We start from the raw sequence: 14420 nt of genomic DNA, 5'->3' as shown, positions 1-14420 counted from the left end.
TTTTAAAAAATAATTGAAATCGTATATATATGAAATACGCGGGTAAGACGGCCACCCATGTGGGGTAAGACGGCCAGTGCTATAAATTAACTTAATAACTTTGCTAAATCCACCCAAATTCCTACAAGGTTGGTTGAACAGACTTCTCTGAACATCATAACTATTTTGGTTGAAAAAATCAGGTTTCAAATGTGAATAAAAATGCTGTTTAAAAATTTTCATATTTTGGCTCAGTGAATTTCATATTATTGCGACCACATTTTATGAAAAACTGTGAATTTTTACTACAAAACAAACACAATTTGATGCAAAATAATTTGTTTGTGTATTTTGATTAGAATAAGTAAATCAAAATTATGTAAACACGATTTTTATGAAAAGTTTGATAGGATTTCATACTATTCAATGAGTTTTGCTATATCACAGTAAAGAATGTTGTCGAAACGGTAGTTAACAGCATTTTGATTAAAAATGGATAGTTTTATTGAAAATGCTTTTCCTTATCTACAAATATGTCATAATAGTCAAAAACCGTCAAAAATATAACCTATATCAATTAAAATCTACAAATTACGGGTGGCCGTCTTACCCCCGGAGGAGGTGGCCGTCTTGCCCCCAAATAAATTATTTTTTTAAACAATTTTTGTAAATGGACCATCGCATTTTCTAAACTTTTTCGAGGGACATAATCTAGGGAAAACTTCAATCTAACATGAAAAAATATTTGAAGACAGGAAAACATATTGTTATCTAACAAAAATGCCTAAGTTGTAATTCATGAAAATTTTACCAGTTTCAAGTTCAAAAATTAATTGTTTATTTTGAGCTATTTTTATACTATTTCAAACAATATTTTTGGCAAAGGTGACTCCATATGCATTATTTAGCATGAGGAACAGTATTGCTAAACATTTTAGTAATATTCATTAGTATACTTAGTAAAACAGTGGGGTGGCCGTCTTACCCCGCCTGGCCGTCTTACCCCCAGCTCCCCTAAAAGTGCGCGCAGAGTGTTGGGAATGCTTAGTTATTTGAATGGATTTTGTTAGATTTATAAATGTGTTACAGAGATACCTCTTTTTAAGCGGTGGCGTTACGCTTTTTATTTCGTCGATTTCTCTAAAACCGTAGATCCGAACAAAACCTACAAATTGCTTTTAAAAGATTGCAAAATGTTGCGTCTTTCCAGAGAAATCGACAAAATAGAAAAACTTAACGCACCGCGTAAAAGAGGGTTCTCTGTATATGAACACTAAAACCCCCGGTTACGCGCAGGCGTTACGCTTTTCATTTGGTTGATTTCTCAAAAACATTGCAATGTTTATTTTATTCTTTTGTAAGCAATTTGTAGATCTGCACTAAACGTGTAAATTTCTTTTAAAAAATTACAAAAATGCGAAATACAAAGCGTAACGCCTGTTGTTATGGTTTCGTTTGAGCAACCTGCTAAAAAGGCCAAAAAATGTATGGAAAATGACGACTTTTTGTCATTTTTGTTCTCGAGCAACAGTTTTACCTAGGCGTTTTAAAACGTGGGTACAGGGAAACCTCTAATTACGCGGTGGCGTTACGCAATTTGTTTCGTAGATTTCTCTTAAACCATACAATATTTTTGCAAGCTTCAAAAAGCGTTTTGTAGATCTGAACAAAACCTACAAATTGCTTTTAAAACATTGCAAAAATGTTGCGTCGTTCCAGAGAAATCGACAAATTAGAAAAACGTAACGCACCGCGTAAAAAGAGGTTTCACTGTATTATAGAAAACTTAGTTGTTTGGCTATCAAAAGATTCGAAATGTTATGGCCTGTAAATCGTGGACCAGTTCAGAAGCCGGTGAATTTTCCAACGACGTAATTTCTGCTTGGTACGAAATTTCAACGAACAATTAATTCTATCGATGCAAAGGTCCCCAAAACGGTGTTATATCCACTCAAAAATATTTTTATTATGCAGCTCTATGGTAAAATATTGACATTTAGATAAATTAAAAGTTAGCAATATTAAGTTAAGATAAGTTTCACATGGAATTTCCAGAGTTTTATAAACTTTTATACTAAGCAGTTAGTAAACTTTATATTCAATCCACATTATTTTTTTCATCTATCAGGATGCATATTTGAAGATGTGATACTGAATTTATGTTCATTTGTGATTTTTAAAATTAGTCTCGGGCAGACGGTAATAACAAAATCAATAATATTTCAATAACAAATCCTTTTAAAATAACAAAAAGTGTTATTATTTTATCCTGAACTTCAATTTCAAGAAGGAAAAATAATAACAGTTTCTGATAAAATAACAAGATTTTGTATTAATGTCATATTATATTGAAAATGTTTAATAACACGATAATAAGAGGAAATGTTATACATTTCAAAAACTCTCCTAATAACAAGATTTGTTATTCGTTTGGTATTCTGACTTAGAAATAAAATTACCATATATCACACAAATGGAAAAGTTTCTAAGTGTCCATAACACAATCTGTTATTATTTTTTCTTTTGTCAAAATTGATTAGATTTTTGGGATAATTTTGACCATTTTCGTCGGGTTCATTACTTTGGCCATGAAATGGTGTTCTTAAGCTAAAATTATTCTTAAACAAGTGAAATTAAAAATCACGATAATTTTTTTACCGTGTATCCATTTTTTCAGTGTAGTCCTTATCGATACCTACAACATTATTGAAGACACCAAATCGAAAAAAAAATTACCCCGAATGACGGTATTTAATATGCAGGATGATAAATGAAATTAGCATAATTTTGGTTCGTCTCACATATATTTACCAGAGAAAGTACAAAAATAAAACTAGAATCTACATCTTTCACCACATTAACCGGTTGTTTCATTCATTCACTCATTCATTTGTTTTGCTTTAGCTGATAAGAACGCACTCGTTATGACTAAAATTTGTGAATACTTTGATGACAATTCACAGAATTGATCATTTGATTCCTGATTTAGTCTGCAATGCGTGAATTTTTTTATGCTTCTTTATAAAATACCTATTTCTTCTACAGAATAAGTAATTTTTCGTTCCGTCCGTCAATTAGCTAAATCTAAAATGTACAAAAAAAATCACTAATTTGAAAAAGAAACTCTAAACTGGGACGACAATTGACTAATCGTATCTTTGCGTAACGTTTTCTGTTGACTGGTGTTCAACCTAATCTACTCTAACTGGGTCTCCTTTTCAGTCGTTTCAAAGCAAAAAACAAGATTTTACGCCAACTTTTTGTGCTTGCCTCCCCCGTACGATTTGATGTAAAAGTCGACAAACATTCCCAGGATGAGCAGGGCCTGTCCAAAGCCGATCCAGTGCCAAATCATGGGGAAGCCGCAGTCGATCGCTTGCAGCGCCGGCCGGCCAAAGTGGATTCCCAGGTGGACAAACTGCACCAGCTGCATCCGGGTTAGGTAAACCTTGAACCGAGCCGCCCACTGCGAACCGTACGAGGCCAGATAGTAGTAAAAGTACATGACGGCATGCACCAGCGTGTTCCACAGTCCGAGCAGGTAGATGTGACCTCCTAAAACGGGGAAATCGTTTCATTAACTACGACAGTTTACCTAGGAGAAGATTCTGTACAAACCAGGAACAAACAGCACTCCCAGGTAGGTCATCGCGACCATGATGGCGTGGTGGTACACGTGCAGGAAGGACACGTGGCTCTGCTTCTTGCGCAGCACGAAGAACAGCGTGTCGGCCAGATCCAGAATCTTGAGCAGGAAGTACGCGTAGGACAGGGCCAGCTCCTCGTAGCCCCGGTTCGTGGCGGAAAAGTCCACCGGTTGGCACACGTAGTTGAAGTTGGGACGAATCCAGAGGCAGTAGATCTGGGCAAATAGTTTAAGAAAAAACAGACTGTTAATAAACGTAATGCAACATGACATCTATAAATAATCTTTTTTAAATTCATATTTGCACAAAACATGGCGTAGATCAATGCAAAATGCAAGACTGCTTAACAAATTCTAAACGGGTAATTCTCTACCAACTCACACGAAATCGGGAAAAGTTGCCCCGACCCTCTTCGATTTGCGTGAAACTTTGTCCTGGGGTAACTTTTGTCCCTGATCACGAATCCGAGGTCCGTTTTTGATATCTCGTGACGGAGGGCGGTACCCCTTCCATTTTGAACATGCGAAAAAGAGGTATTTTCAATAATTTGCAGCCTGAAACGGTGATGAGATAGCAATTTGGTGTCAAAGGGACTTTTATGTAAAATTAGACGCCCGATTTGATGGTTTACTCCGAAAACGTATTTTCATCGAAAAACACTAAAGTTTTAAATTCTCCCATTTTCTGTTACTTGACTGTAAAAATTTTGGAACATGTCATTTTATGGGAAATTTAATGTACTTTCGAATCTACATTTACCCAGAAGGGTCATTTTTCATTTAGAACAAATATTTTCATTTTAAATTTCGTGTTTTTCTTTTGCAGGGTTATTTTTAGAGTGTAGAATGTTCTAGAAAATTGTAATTAAAATTTTGATATGTAGATAAGGGTTTGCTTACAACATCACGAGTTATCGCGATTTTACGAAAAAAAAGTTTTGAAAAAGTAACTTTTTGCGTTTCTCGGTCATGATCGATGACGACCAACTTTTTCAAAACTTGTTTTTCGTAAAATCGCGATAACTCGTAATGTTGATAAGCAAACCCCTTATGTCTACATATCAAAATTTTTGTAATTGTCTGCTCTACAATTTTGTAGAACATTGTTACACTCTAAAAAATAACCCTGCAAAGTTAGAAAAAACACGAAATTTTAAAATGAAAATATTTGTTCTAAATGAAAAAATGACCCTTTTGGGTCAATAGAGATTCGAAAGGAACATTAAATTTCCAATAAAATGACATGTTCCAAAATTTTTTACAGTCGAGTAACGGAAAATGGGAGAATTTTTAAAAAAATTTTAAGGGTTTTTTTCGATGAAAAATACGTTTTTTCGGAATTCTGAGTACGCTATTAAATCGGGCGTCTAATTTTACATAAAAGTCCCTTTGACACCAAATTTCTATCTCATCACCGTTTCAGGCTGCAAATTATTGAAAAACACCTCTTTTTTCGCATGTTCAAAAATGGAAGGGGTTTTACCGCCCCTCCGTCACGAGATGTCAAAAAATGGACCTCGGATTCGTGATCAGAGACAAAAGTTATCCCTTAGGACAAAGTTTCACGCAAATCGAAGAGGGGTCGGGGCAACTGCTGTGTGAGTTGGCGGAGAATTACCCAAACGAAATTGCGAAAAATGTTTTCACCTGCTGATTTTTTTCAGACAAACTTTTATCTGGAAGTTACGACATCTTAAACTAGATTCGAGTGTAAATGTAGCAGCTTTTAGTTGAAAATAAACCATTCACACCTTACTTGAATCGCGCTTAAATCAGATTGACAGTGATATTCAGTTTGCACACCACATCTAACTACGCCTGAGGGAAGCAAGAAAAAAATCATGCGAGTCACTGCACTGTGCTGGCAGTTAAAAAAAGGTGTGACAAAAAGGTATCGTGACATAATTACTTTGTTTGTGAGTTAAAACTAGTATCAGATAGACAGCCTCGATAAACCAAGAAAGAAGTTTTTTTTCAAGTGAGTCTACTAATGACATAATAGGTTTCCTGTAAAGCTTTTAGACTTTAAATTTGGATGATTTTTGAGTTTATGATTTAGCTGAAACTTTCTGAGTAATATACTCTACGACCAAAGAAGCTATTTAGCATCATTTGTTCGTCCATGCAGGTCTTCATACAGTTTTTGGTAGCAACAATTTCTAGATCACTTTACAGTTTCAAATTTGCGAAAAAAAAAATTGAAGACAGCTCTCTGTTTCGCCCCCAGATGCAGAATGTAGGGGAGAGTGGGGAGACTTGATCCCCTTTTTTTGTATCGCACATAACTCTGTCAATTTCTCACTAAACTATGAACTTTTTGCATGAATTGAAAACATAAACATTCAACTATGTTTGACTGATAAGGGTATTTCATCAGATAAACTCTTCGAATCATGCCAAGCGTTTTAAAAAAATATTTTACACCGGCATTTTCAAAATGTTGGGGGTAATTTGATCCCCCTTTCAACATTTTGAAGAAATCTTAAGCAAAATGTTTCTTATTCATCCAAACTTTTAATTTTCTATAAGTTACAGTAATTTCACATTAAACCTGTACGTTTGTGTTCAAAATATAACAAGTTTAGCATGCAAAATATTTAATAACTTAAAATTTTCTTTTTTAGACCAAAATTGAGCATGTTCACAAAAGCAGGAAATTTTTATTTACAAAACTTTTGAAAAATGGTTCAAACTGCAATAAGTTATGTACAACTATACTAAAGGAAACTATTTATGAAAACCCAGCCCAATTATTAAATCTTGAGGCTGTTTCGAGTGACTGTAAATGAGCAGGGATCAAGTCTCCCTAAACGCACTTTTTTAAACAATTGATTGTAAAAATAGTATGATGGTAAATTTAACATCAAATGCGTAAGGGATTTGGAGTTGATAAGTGTATCAAACAATTCATGTATAAAAAATATTTTTTTGAATAATTTTTGAGTGTTTTCTATACATATCAAAACAAAGAAAAAAGATCTCTTGGAAGTTTTTTGCAGCTCGTTTTAGAAAAATGTGTGTAACTCAATCCAAACATTTTTTAATTTTTTTCTTTGTTTTCTACAATGAGTTTTAGTTAATTTCGCACAACTTTCTAGAACAAAGTTAATTGTTTTACCCACATGCTGACGAGATACAGTCTTGGGATCAAGTGTCCCCGGGGATCAAGTCTCCCCACTCTCCCCTAAATATTTGAAAATCTGTAACATGTGAACTTTTTTTTAAACATCAATATTGTTTTGTTGAGACGAATATAGGAAAATAAAACTCAAATAAATATACTTATTTATACAAACTAAATTGACCAAATAATCAAACAAGCAATCTAAGTTTCAACTAAATGGGCAGCGTGTCAATCATCTCTATCAATTCTGAAACTGAAAACTGATAAAAGGATTTTTTCCACAGAATTAAAATGATTGTACCACTTTTTTTACGTTTCCAAATGAACTTTAAAAAATGGCAACACTGCCAAATGAATTATGCACCATGTTTTGTTATAGCCCACAAGTTAAATTTTATTTAGCAAAAAAGTGAAATGAAAAACGATTTGTGAAAGCCTGGTGTTAAAGCCGTTGATATCAGATTGATTAGGAAAAAAGTTTTCATGACACAGATTTTCAAATGTTTCAAATAATGATATCATATTTGAATAAACAGCTGCCGTAAGTGCACGTTACGCGTAAATTTCTATGTTACTATGGGTATGTTTAAAACAATGATATCCTTGAGCTTCTAAAACAATTGCATGCGGGGTTTTCAGTAACTTTCCCAGAAAATCCAAAAATTTCAGAAAAAAAATGAAATTTTATGTTAAAACACTTTTGTTATAACTGAAAATGTCATGAAATATTAAAAAACAGTTTGTCCAAAAGTTACTGTTTACTTTGCCTGATCGAAAATCCTGTATCTGATGAGGTAAATATCATACAGTTCTAGAGTTTTTTTATAAGGTCCTATAAACATATGAAAGACAACAGTTTATTGGTCCTTCAAAAAAAAACTCTGGAGTTGTTCTATTGTCTGAAAGCTTTTAAGAAATATTGCAGAAAATATCGTTCCGTCAAAAAATTTCACAATTTTGTCAATTTTTTTATTGTCGAGTTTTAGTATGACCTCTAAACTATGCTTGAGTGTTTTATAATTCGGGTACTTCTCTACCAACTCACACGAAACCGGGAAAAATTGCCCGACCCCTCTTCGATGTGCGTGAAACATTGTTCTAAGGGGTAACTTTTGTCCCTGATCACGAATCTGAGGTCCGTTTTTTTATATCTCGTGACGAAGGGGCGGTACGTCCTCTTTAATTTTTTAACATGCGAAAAAAGAGGCGTTTTTCAATAATTTGCAGCATGAAGCAATGATGAGATAGATATTTGGTGTAAAAGAGACTTTTATGAAAAATTAGACGCCCGATTTGATGGCGTACTCAGAATTCCGAAAAAAACGTATTTTTCATCGAAAAAAAAAACACTAAAAAAGTTTTAAAAATTATCCCATTTTCCTTTATTTGACTGTCAAACATTTTGTCATTTTAAGCGAAATTTAATGTACTTTTCGAATCTACATTGACACAGAAGGGCCATTTTTTTATTTGGAACGAAAAATTTCATTTTTAAATTTGGTATTTTTTCTAACTTTACAGGGTTATTTTTTACTGTGTAATAATGTTGTACAAAGCTGTAGAGCAGACAATTACAAAAAAAAAATGATATTTAAACATTAGGGGTTTGCTTAAAAACATTACGAATTATCGCGATTATAGAAAAACAAAAAAATCGACACTCCGACTTTGATAGCCGGTGTAACTTTGATTGGTTTGAGATTTTTTCGCGAAATGTAAAGTAAACCAATTTAAAACGTACGAAATGCTATGGAATCATACTGGCCGTGGTAAAGAAGTGTTCGTAGTCTTTCAAGAAGAAGTTTTCATAAAATTTTGAAAAGTTGAAATAGTTAGTTAACTATAATTAAGATTTTTTTTGAATAACATTGTTTTAATATTCACAAAGTGTCATGATTATTCAATGCTCATGATTATGATTCGGGAAACGGTATGCATTTTCGGATCCTTTGGACAATTTTCCTCAAGGAGAAGGTAAAAACTTATTTAACACTAGTAGCACCAACGGGGTTCAAACTTACGCGAAGCACCAAGGGGGTCAAAAAAGTTGGAAATGCAACTTCAACCGGCGTATGTCGGCGAAAACTCAACCGATTTGGATGATTTTTGTTGCATTCGATCCGGAAGAATATCAAAAATCACCTCCAACAAGGTAGATCCAAAACAGATGCAAACAGTTATAATAATAAAAGGCATTTCCAACTTTTACTTCAATGGTTGTATGAGCCGGTGGAGTTGCATTTCCAACTTTTATGACCCCGTTGGGGCTGCAAGTGTTAATAAGTTTGTTTATTTTAAATATTATGCGTTTTTGACATATTTCTGAAAAACATCTTCAAAGATACAAGCATTTTTCATTTAAGTTTTCAGAAAAAAAATATATAGAATGTGAAAACTTTGATTCGTGCTTCGAATTTGGATAAAAATATAATATAAATCGATAATTTTATAATCAAACTTGTGACTTGTGACTTTTTAACAATTTTACCTGAAATGAAAAATTTGGCTGGTACAAATATCATTTAATAAAGTGTTGTCTACCCCCCTTCAAAGTTGGCACGAAAAGTCAGGGAGGGCAAAATTTTTTTTTCAAAAAACTTCAAAATATCAATGGAAATTTAAGTACAATCAGCTGAAATCAATTTAAAGTGCGTCTCCCTGCGTTTAGAATCATTTTTAGCATGTTTTTAGTTGATTTAAAAATCTTTTGAATTTTTGAATGTTTTCGATGTTTGAATTTTTTTTCGCTAAAATTTGGCAAAACAACTGAACTAGTGTAAAATACATTTTAAAAAACTTTTTCCATGCAAATGCTGAAACGATGGCATTATATTTCAATATTATTTATTTGTTTTTAAATGTTTGAGAGGAATTTGACATTTTTAGAGATTAACTCTTATTTTTTAAATAAGATTAGATGTTTTAATATTAGACGGTTAAAGATTTAAAAGTTTTGCAAAAAAACTACTACGAAATCGGTCTTTTTTTAGAATTTAAATTTTTGCATTTTTTAATCCTACTGAAACTTTATTGGTGCCTTCGGTATGCCCAAGAAAGCCATTTTGCATCATTAGTTTGTCCATATAACGTTCCATACAAATTTGGCAGCTGTCCATACAAAAACGATGTATGAAAGTTCAAAAATCTGTATCTTGGAATTTTTTGATCGATTTGGTGTCTTCGGCAAAGTTGTAGGTATGTTTACGGACTACACTGAAAAAAATTATGCACAGCAACAAAAAATTTGTTGTTTTTTTTACTTTTTGTCACAAAAACTTGATTTGGTAAAAAAACACTATTTTTTTTTGATATTTTTAGAGGACATCATATGCCAACTTTTCCGAAATTTCAAGGTTGTTCAAAAAATCTTTGACCGAGTTATGATATTTTTGATCAGTACTTTTTTTTTCAATAAATCGAAATATTGGTCGCAAAAATTTTTCAACTTAATTTTTCGATGTAAAATCAAATTTACAATCAAAAAGTGTCTTAATGAAATTTGGATAAGAGGCACCGTTTTCTAGTTAAGGCCATTTTTAAGGTTTTTTTTTGAAAATAGTCGCAGTTATTGATTTTTTAAATTTAGTGCACATATTTGCCCACTCTTAAAAAAATATTTTTTGAATGTCGAGAAAATTCTCTATATTTTGCTTTTTTGAACTTTGTTGGTACGACCTGCTGAGATATTGCCATGCAAAGGTTAAAAAACAGGAAAATTGATGTTTTCTAAGTCTCACCCAAACAACCCACCATTTTCTAACGTCGATATCTCAGCAACTAATGGTCCGATTTACAATGTTAAAGTATGAAACATTCGTAAAATTTTCCGGTCTTTTCGAAAACAATATTTTTAATTTTTTTTATATCAAGACCTTCAAAAGGCCAAATATTCAATTTTACGCCCTTTTTAAATATTAGTCTTGGCTTAAAAATATTGAAAAAACATTTTTGGATTAGATCAGAAAATTTTACGAATGTTTCATATTTTAACATTGGATTAGTGCGCTGACCACGGGGACGCGCTGTCTTGTTTTTGCATGCTCATTTTCATTTCTTTTGTGCCGCTGTTTGTGTGCTTGGGTGCTTGGTTATTATATATAGGTGAAGGGATTTTATTAAATGATCATTATATTGCATTATTATATTTAATTGATTATAAAACCACACTATATTTTACACTTGACACATTATACAAAACACATATGAAACTGTAAACAGGAGCGTTTGGTACGGTATGTCCACGCATCCTTCCTCCCCTGTAGATTCTGTGAAATGTGGTCCGTTCTCAGAATCCTCTCTGCGGTAAACACAACGTAGTAGGGCTGGCCGCTTTAATTTTTGCCATACATTTTCGGGTGTTCTCGGATGCACTGCAATTATTAATAATGACAAGAAAAGTGCTTGTGGCGTAATCTAATCACAAGACTTTCCAGCATGCTTTCATCGGACTGGCTGCGTCTAACACAAACGATTAGATTAGATTAGATTAGATTAGATTAGATTAGATTAGATGTTTCATATTTTAACATTGTAAATCGGACCATTAGTTGCTGAGATATTGACATTAGAAAACGGTGGGTTGTTTGGTTGAGACTTGGAAAACATCAATTTTCCTGTTTTTAAACACTTGCATGGCAATATCTCAGCAACTAAGGGTCGTATCAACAAAGTTTAAAAAAGCAAAATATAGAGAATTTTCTCGGCCTTTCAAAAATATTTTTTGAGTTTGAGTTTTTGTGAGAAAATAGTTAATAAAAAACAGGCATTTTTTTCCGTGTACCTATTTTTTCTCAATAGTCCTCATCAATACCTGCAACTTTGCCGAAGACACCAAATTGATCAGAAAATTCACTCCAAAGTTACTAATGTGTGATTATTTACGTAACATTTTTGTATGGACAGCTGCCAAAATTGTATGAAGTCTTGTATGGGTGAACCAATGGCACAAAGTAGCTTTTTTGGTCATAGGGAAGGCCCCCACAAAGTTTGAGCTATTTTTCGATATTGTGCGCTGTCAAACAATGCATAATCCTGGTCGGTTTTATTTTTGTGGATCCCTTTCAGGATTTCCACTCACTCAATCAATAGCAAATAAACCTCCAAAACATGCACATGATTCAACTCGTCACACTCAGTCGCACGAGTACAAAAAGTCCAACTAGGTCAAATCCAAATTTGAGACATTATCAGCGAACGACCCTCGGGGGGGCTCGATCGCTTTCAAACTGGTGTCTTGTTTACTACATTTGATCACATTGATTTGTTATGGTTTATTTTTGTCACTTTTGTGCACTTATTCTGCTGAGGTCGTTTTTGGCATTTTTAACCTGATTTGTGTTTTTCTTTTTTTGTAATTGGCACTTTTTCATCACCTTGTCTTGCTTAATCGTTGAGATGTTTTTTTTTTCAGTGAAATATGTTTTTTTTTCTGGTCACAGCCAAGTTTGACTTTCAGTTTTGTTTGTAATTTTATTGATTTAAAAATACTTTAAAGTTTCTCACCTCCGCAAGGAAGAAGGCACTGTTCAGCACGACCTGGGCGATGTTGTACAGACGAATCACATTCTTTAGATCGTACGGCTTTCGGTTTTCCATGAAGCGGGGTCCTACTTTGAGCACCGCTATCAGGTACAACGCAATGATGGCCGGAACCTGCCAGGTTGAATCGATCAGTGGAAGGTCGCGACTGCGAGCATCTGGAACAACAACAACAACAACGACACTTATCAAAAATCTTGATTTATTCACTTATTTTTTTACACTGTTCTTCTTGGACCATGCAGCATCCCTTCACTTTTTTTTATCATTTTTTTTACAAAAGACATAAATTGTAATTCCGTACCATGACGCTCCACCAGCAAAAAGTTAAATCCTTGGTACAGCTTCTGCAACACTTGCGCCATGCTGCTGCACTTGATCTTGACGGTTTTACCTCCAAAAAAACACGATCCTTGCTATTGCACTTGGTTCCCCTTAGTTCACTGTACCCTAAAGTAGAAAGAGCTGAACTTGGTTGCGCGTCGCGTGTATGAACGGTCGAACTACCGGCCCGGTACTAAGGCGAGCCCGCCGCTAGTTACTAGTCTTATATCAAGAAGGTCGCCGCCGCTGTTGTTGTTGTTGGATCTCGGTAGGTTGGACTATAAAACCTCCAGCTTGGCGGCTATACTAAGACTAAGATGGGTGGTTAGCTGGACGGAAAACGGGTGACAGTGTCCGAATGGGTGGTTGTAGTGTTGTCCAAATAGTGGGGTTGATTCTGAGGTGTTTGTTTAACTTTAGTTTTCAAGTTGAAAAAAATAAATTTCAAAACAATTACTCACTGTCAGGAATTCCAACTGACCGAAAAAAATATGCAACAAAAAACTTCAAAAATTGTATAAAAAAGATGTGATATCAGGATCAACATTTGAAAAGGTCGCTTCAGGAATGTGACAGCTAGAACTATTTTGCATATTCCGAGACAACAGGTAACTATTTTACAAAACTCGTAGTGTTAAAAGGTAGCTAGCTATTCATGTACATTTCGAAATTTGCGAAAAAGTTGCCTATTGTTTTAGCAATTTTGCAAAATAGTTCCAGCTGTCAGAATGCTAATTCACCCTTTTCTCGAGTTGCTCCAGAATATCAGCTGGATTAAATTCAATAACCTAATTAGTTTTTCAAGTTTTGATGTGATATCATCTAGAGGGTGACGATTGTCGAAATTTTCAATTTCCCGGGAATCGAGAGTTGAATTTGGCCATTTTTCGGGAATTCCCGGGAGCTATTTTTTTGACTATGCCAATTGTGGCAATAATTTAAAAGAAAAATAAAAATAAAGTTTAATGAATTTACTTACAATTGATTCTTACTAATTCTATGAAACGTTAATTGAAGTGGCTGGGAATATTAGTTTACAATGTTTACGAATTATAAATAATTTCCCAGTATCGGGATTTTTGCAATATGATAAATAGCGACTCAAACAACAATTTAAACTTGTTGTTTTTTCCTTTTTAAGGTCAACTGTAAATATTCATTGAAGAAATATTTACAGTTATTAGTTATGCTGTGTTATTATTTAATATTGAGGTTTACGTGAAATATTAAATGACTTTACCTTGGTACAGCGAAATTAACAAAGGGACTTAGATTAATAAAAATGTGAGAATTGCTATACTCGACAGAAGATATGGAAATTGAACTTATTTTGAAAATGCTTTACCCGCTTAGAAATAATAAATAAAAATCATATTTAAAAAACTTCAAATTTCATTTCAGCGGTGAAACTGTTAAGTATAATTTAAGGTAAATTTTGGGTTCCCAAATTTTTTTGGCTACTTTCAATTATAATTATTGGAATTTAAAATTTACACTTTCTGAATAAGAAGATCAGAGATGAATTGGTTTATTCGAACTTGAACATCGAGCATTGAGCATCCAATGGTCAAAACAATTTAAATTTTTCCAAAGAATTTTCTGATTATATAATTTTGCTTCGATATTTTCATGTTTAAAATTTCCCGGTAATCTCGACCAAATTTACCGGGAATCGAGAGGTCCAAAAATGGTTTATTTCCCGGGAATTCCCGCTCGTCACCCTCTAATCACATCTTTTTCTATACAACTTTTGAAATTTTTTGTTGCATTTTTTTCCGGTCAGTTGAAATTCCTAACAATGTGAAATTT

At 33.6% G+C, this 14420-nt stretch overlaps 1 protein-coding gene across 1 annotated transcript; it reads right to left on the bottom strand.

The window, feature by feature from the left end:
* Positions 1-2723: 2723 nt before the first annotated feature.
* LOC6049942 (elongation of very long chain fatty acids protein AAEL008004) lies at positions 2724-12894 on the bottom strand. Its single transcript, XM_001866593.2, has 4 exons — positions 12592-12894; positions 12252-12445; positions 3598-3841; positions 2724-3534 (listed from the first exon to the last, which is right to left on the bottom strand). The coding sequence occupies exons 1-4, from the start codon at positions 12650-12652 to the stop codon at positions 3227-3229; spliced, it is 807 nt and encodes a 268-aa protein (XP_001866628.1). The 5' UTR covers positions 12653-12894; the 3' UTR covers positions 2724-3226.
* Positions 12895-14420: the final 1526 nt, after the last annotated feature.

This window comes from Culex quinquefasciatus, chromosome 2, assembly GCF_015732765.1.
Source record: "Culex quinquefasciatus strain JHB chromosome 2, VPISU_Cqui_1.0_pri_paternal, whole genome shotgun sequence".
Classification (NCBI taxonomy): Eukaryota; Metazoa; Arthropoda; class Insecta; order Diptera; family Culicidae; genus Culex; species Culex quinquefasciatus.
This window is presented reverse-complemented; position numbering and strand designations above follow the sequence as displayed.

Excerpts from the sequence above, each read along its gene's own strand:
- LOC6049942 (XM_001866593.2), bottom strand. The coding sequence starts at position 12,652 with ATGGCGCAAGTGTTGCAGAAGCTGTACCAAGGATTTAACTTTTTGCTG. Across the intron at positions 12,446-12,591 it reads TTTGCTGGTGGAGCGTCATG|ATGCTCGCAGTCGCGACCTT; the intron begins GTACGGAATTAC and ends TTGTTGTTCCAG. Across the intron at positions 3,535-3,597 it reads GGGAGTGCTGTTTGTTCCTG|GAGGTCACATCTACCTGCTC; the intron begins GTTTGTACAGAA and ends TCCCCGTTTTAG.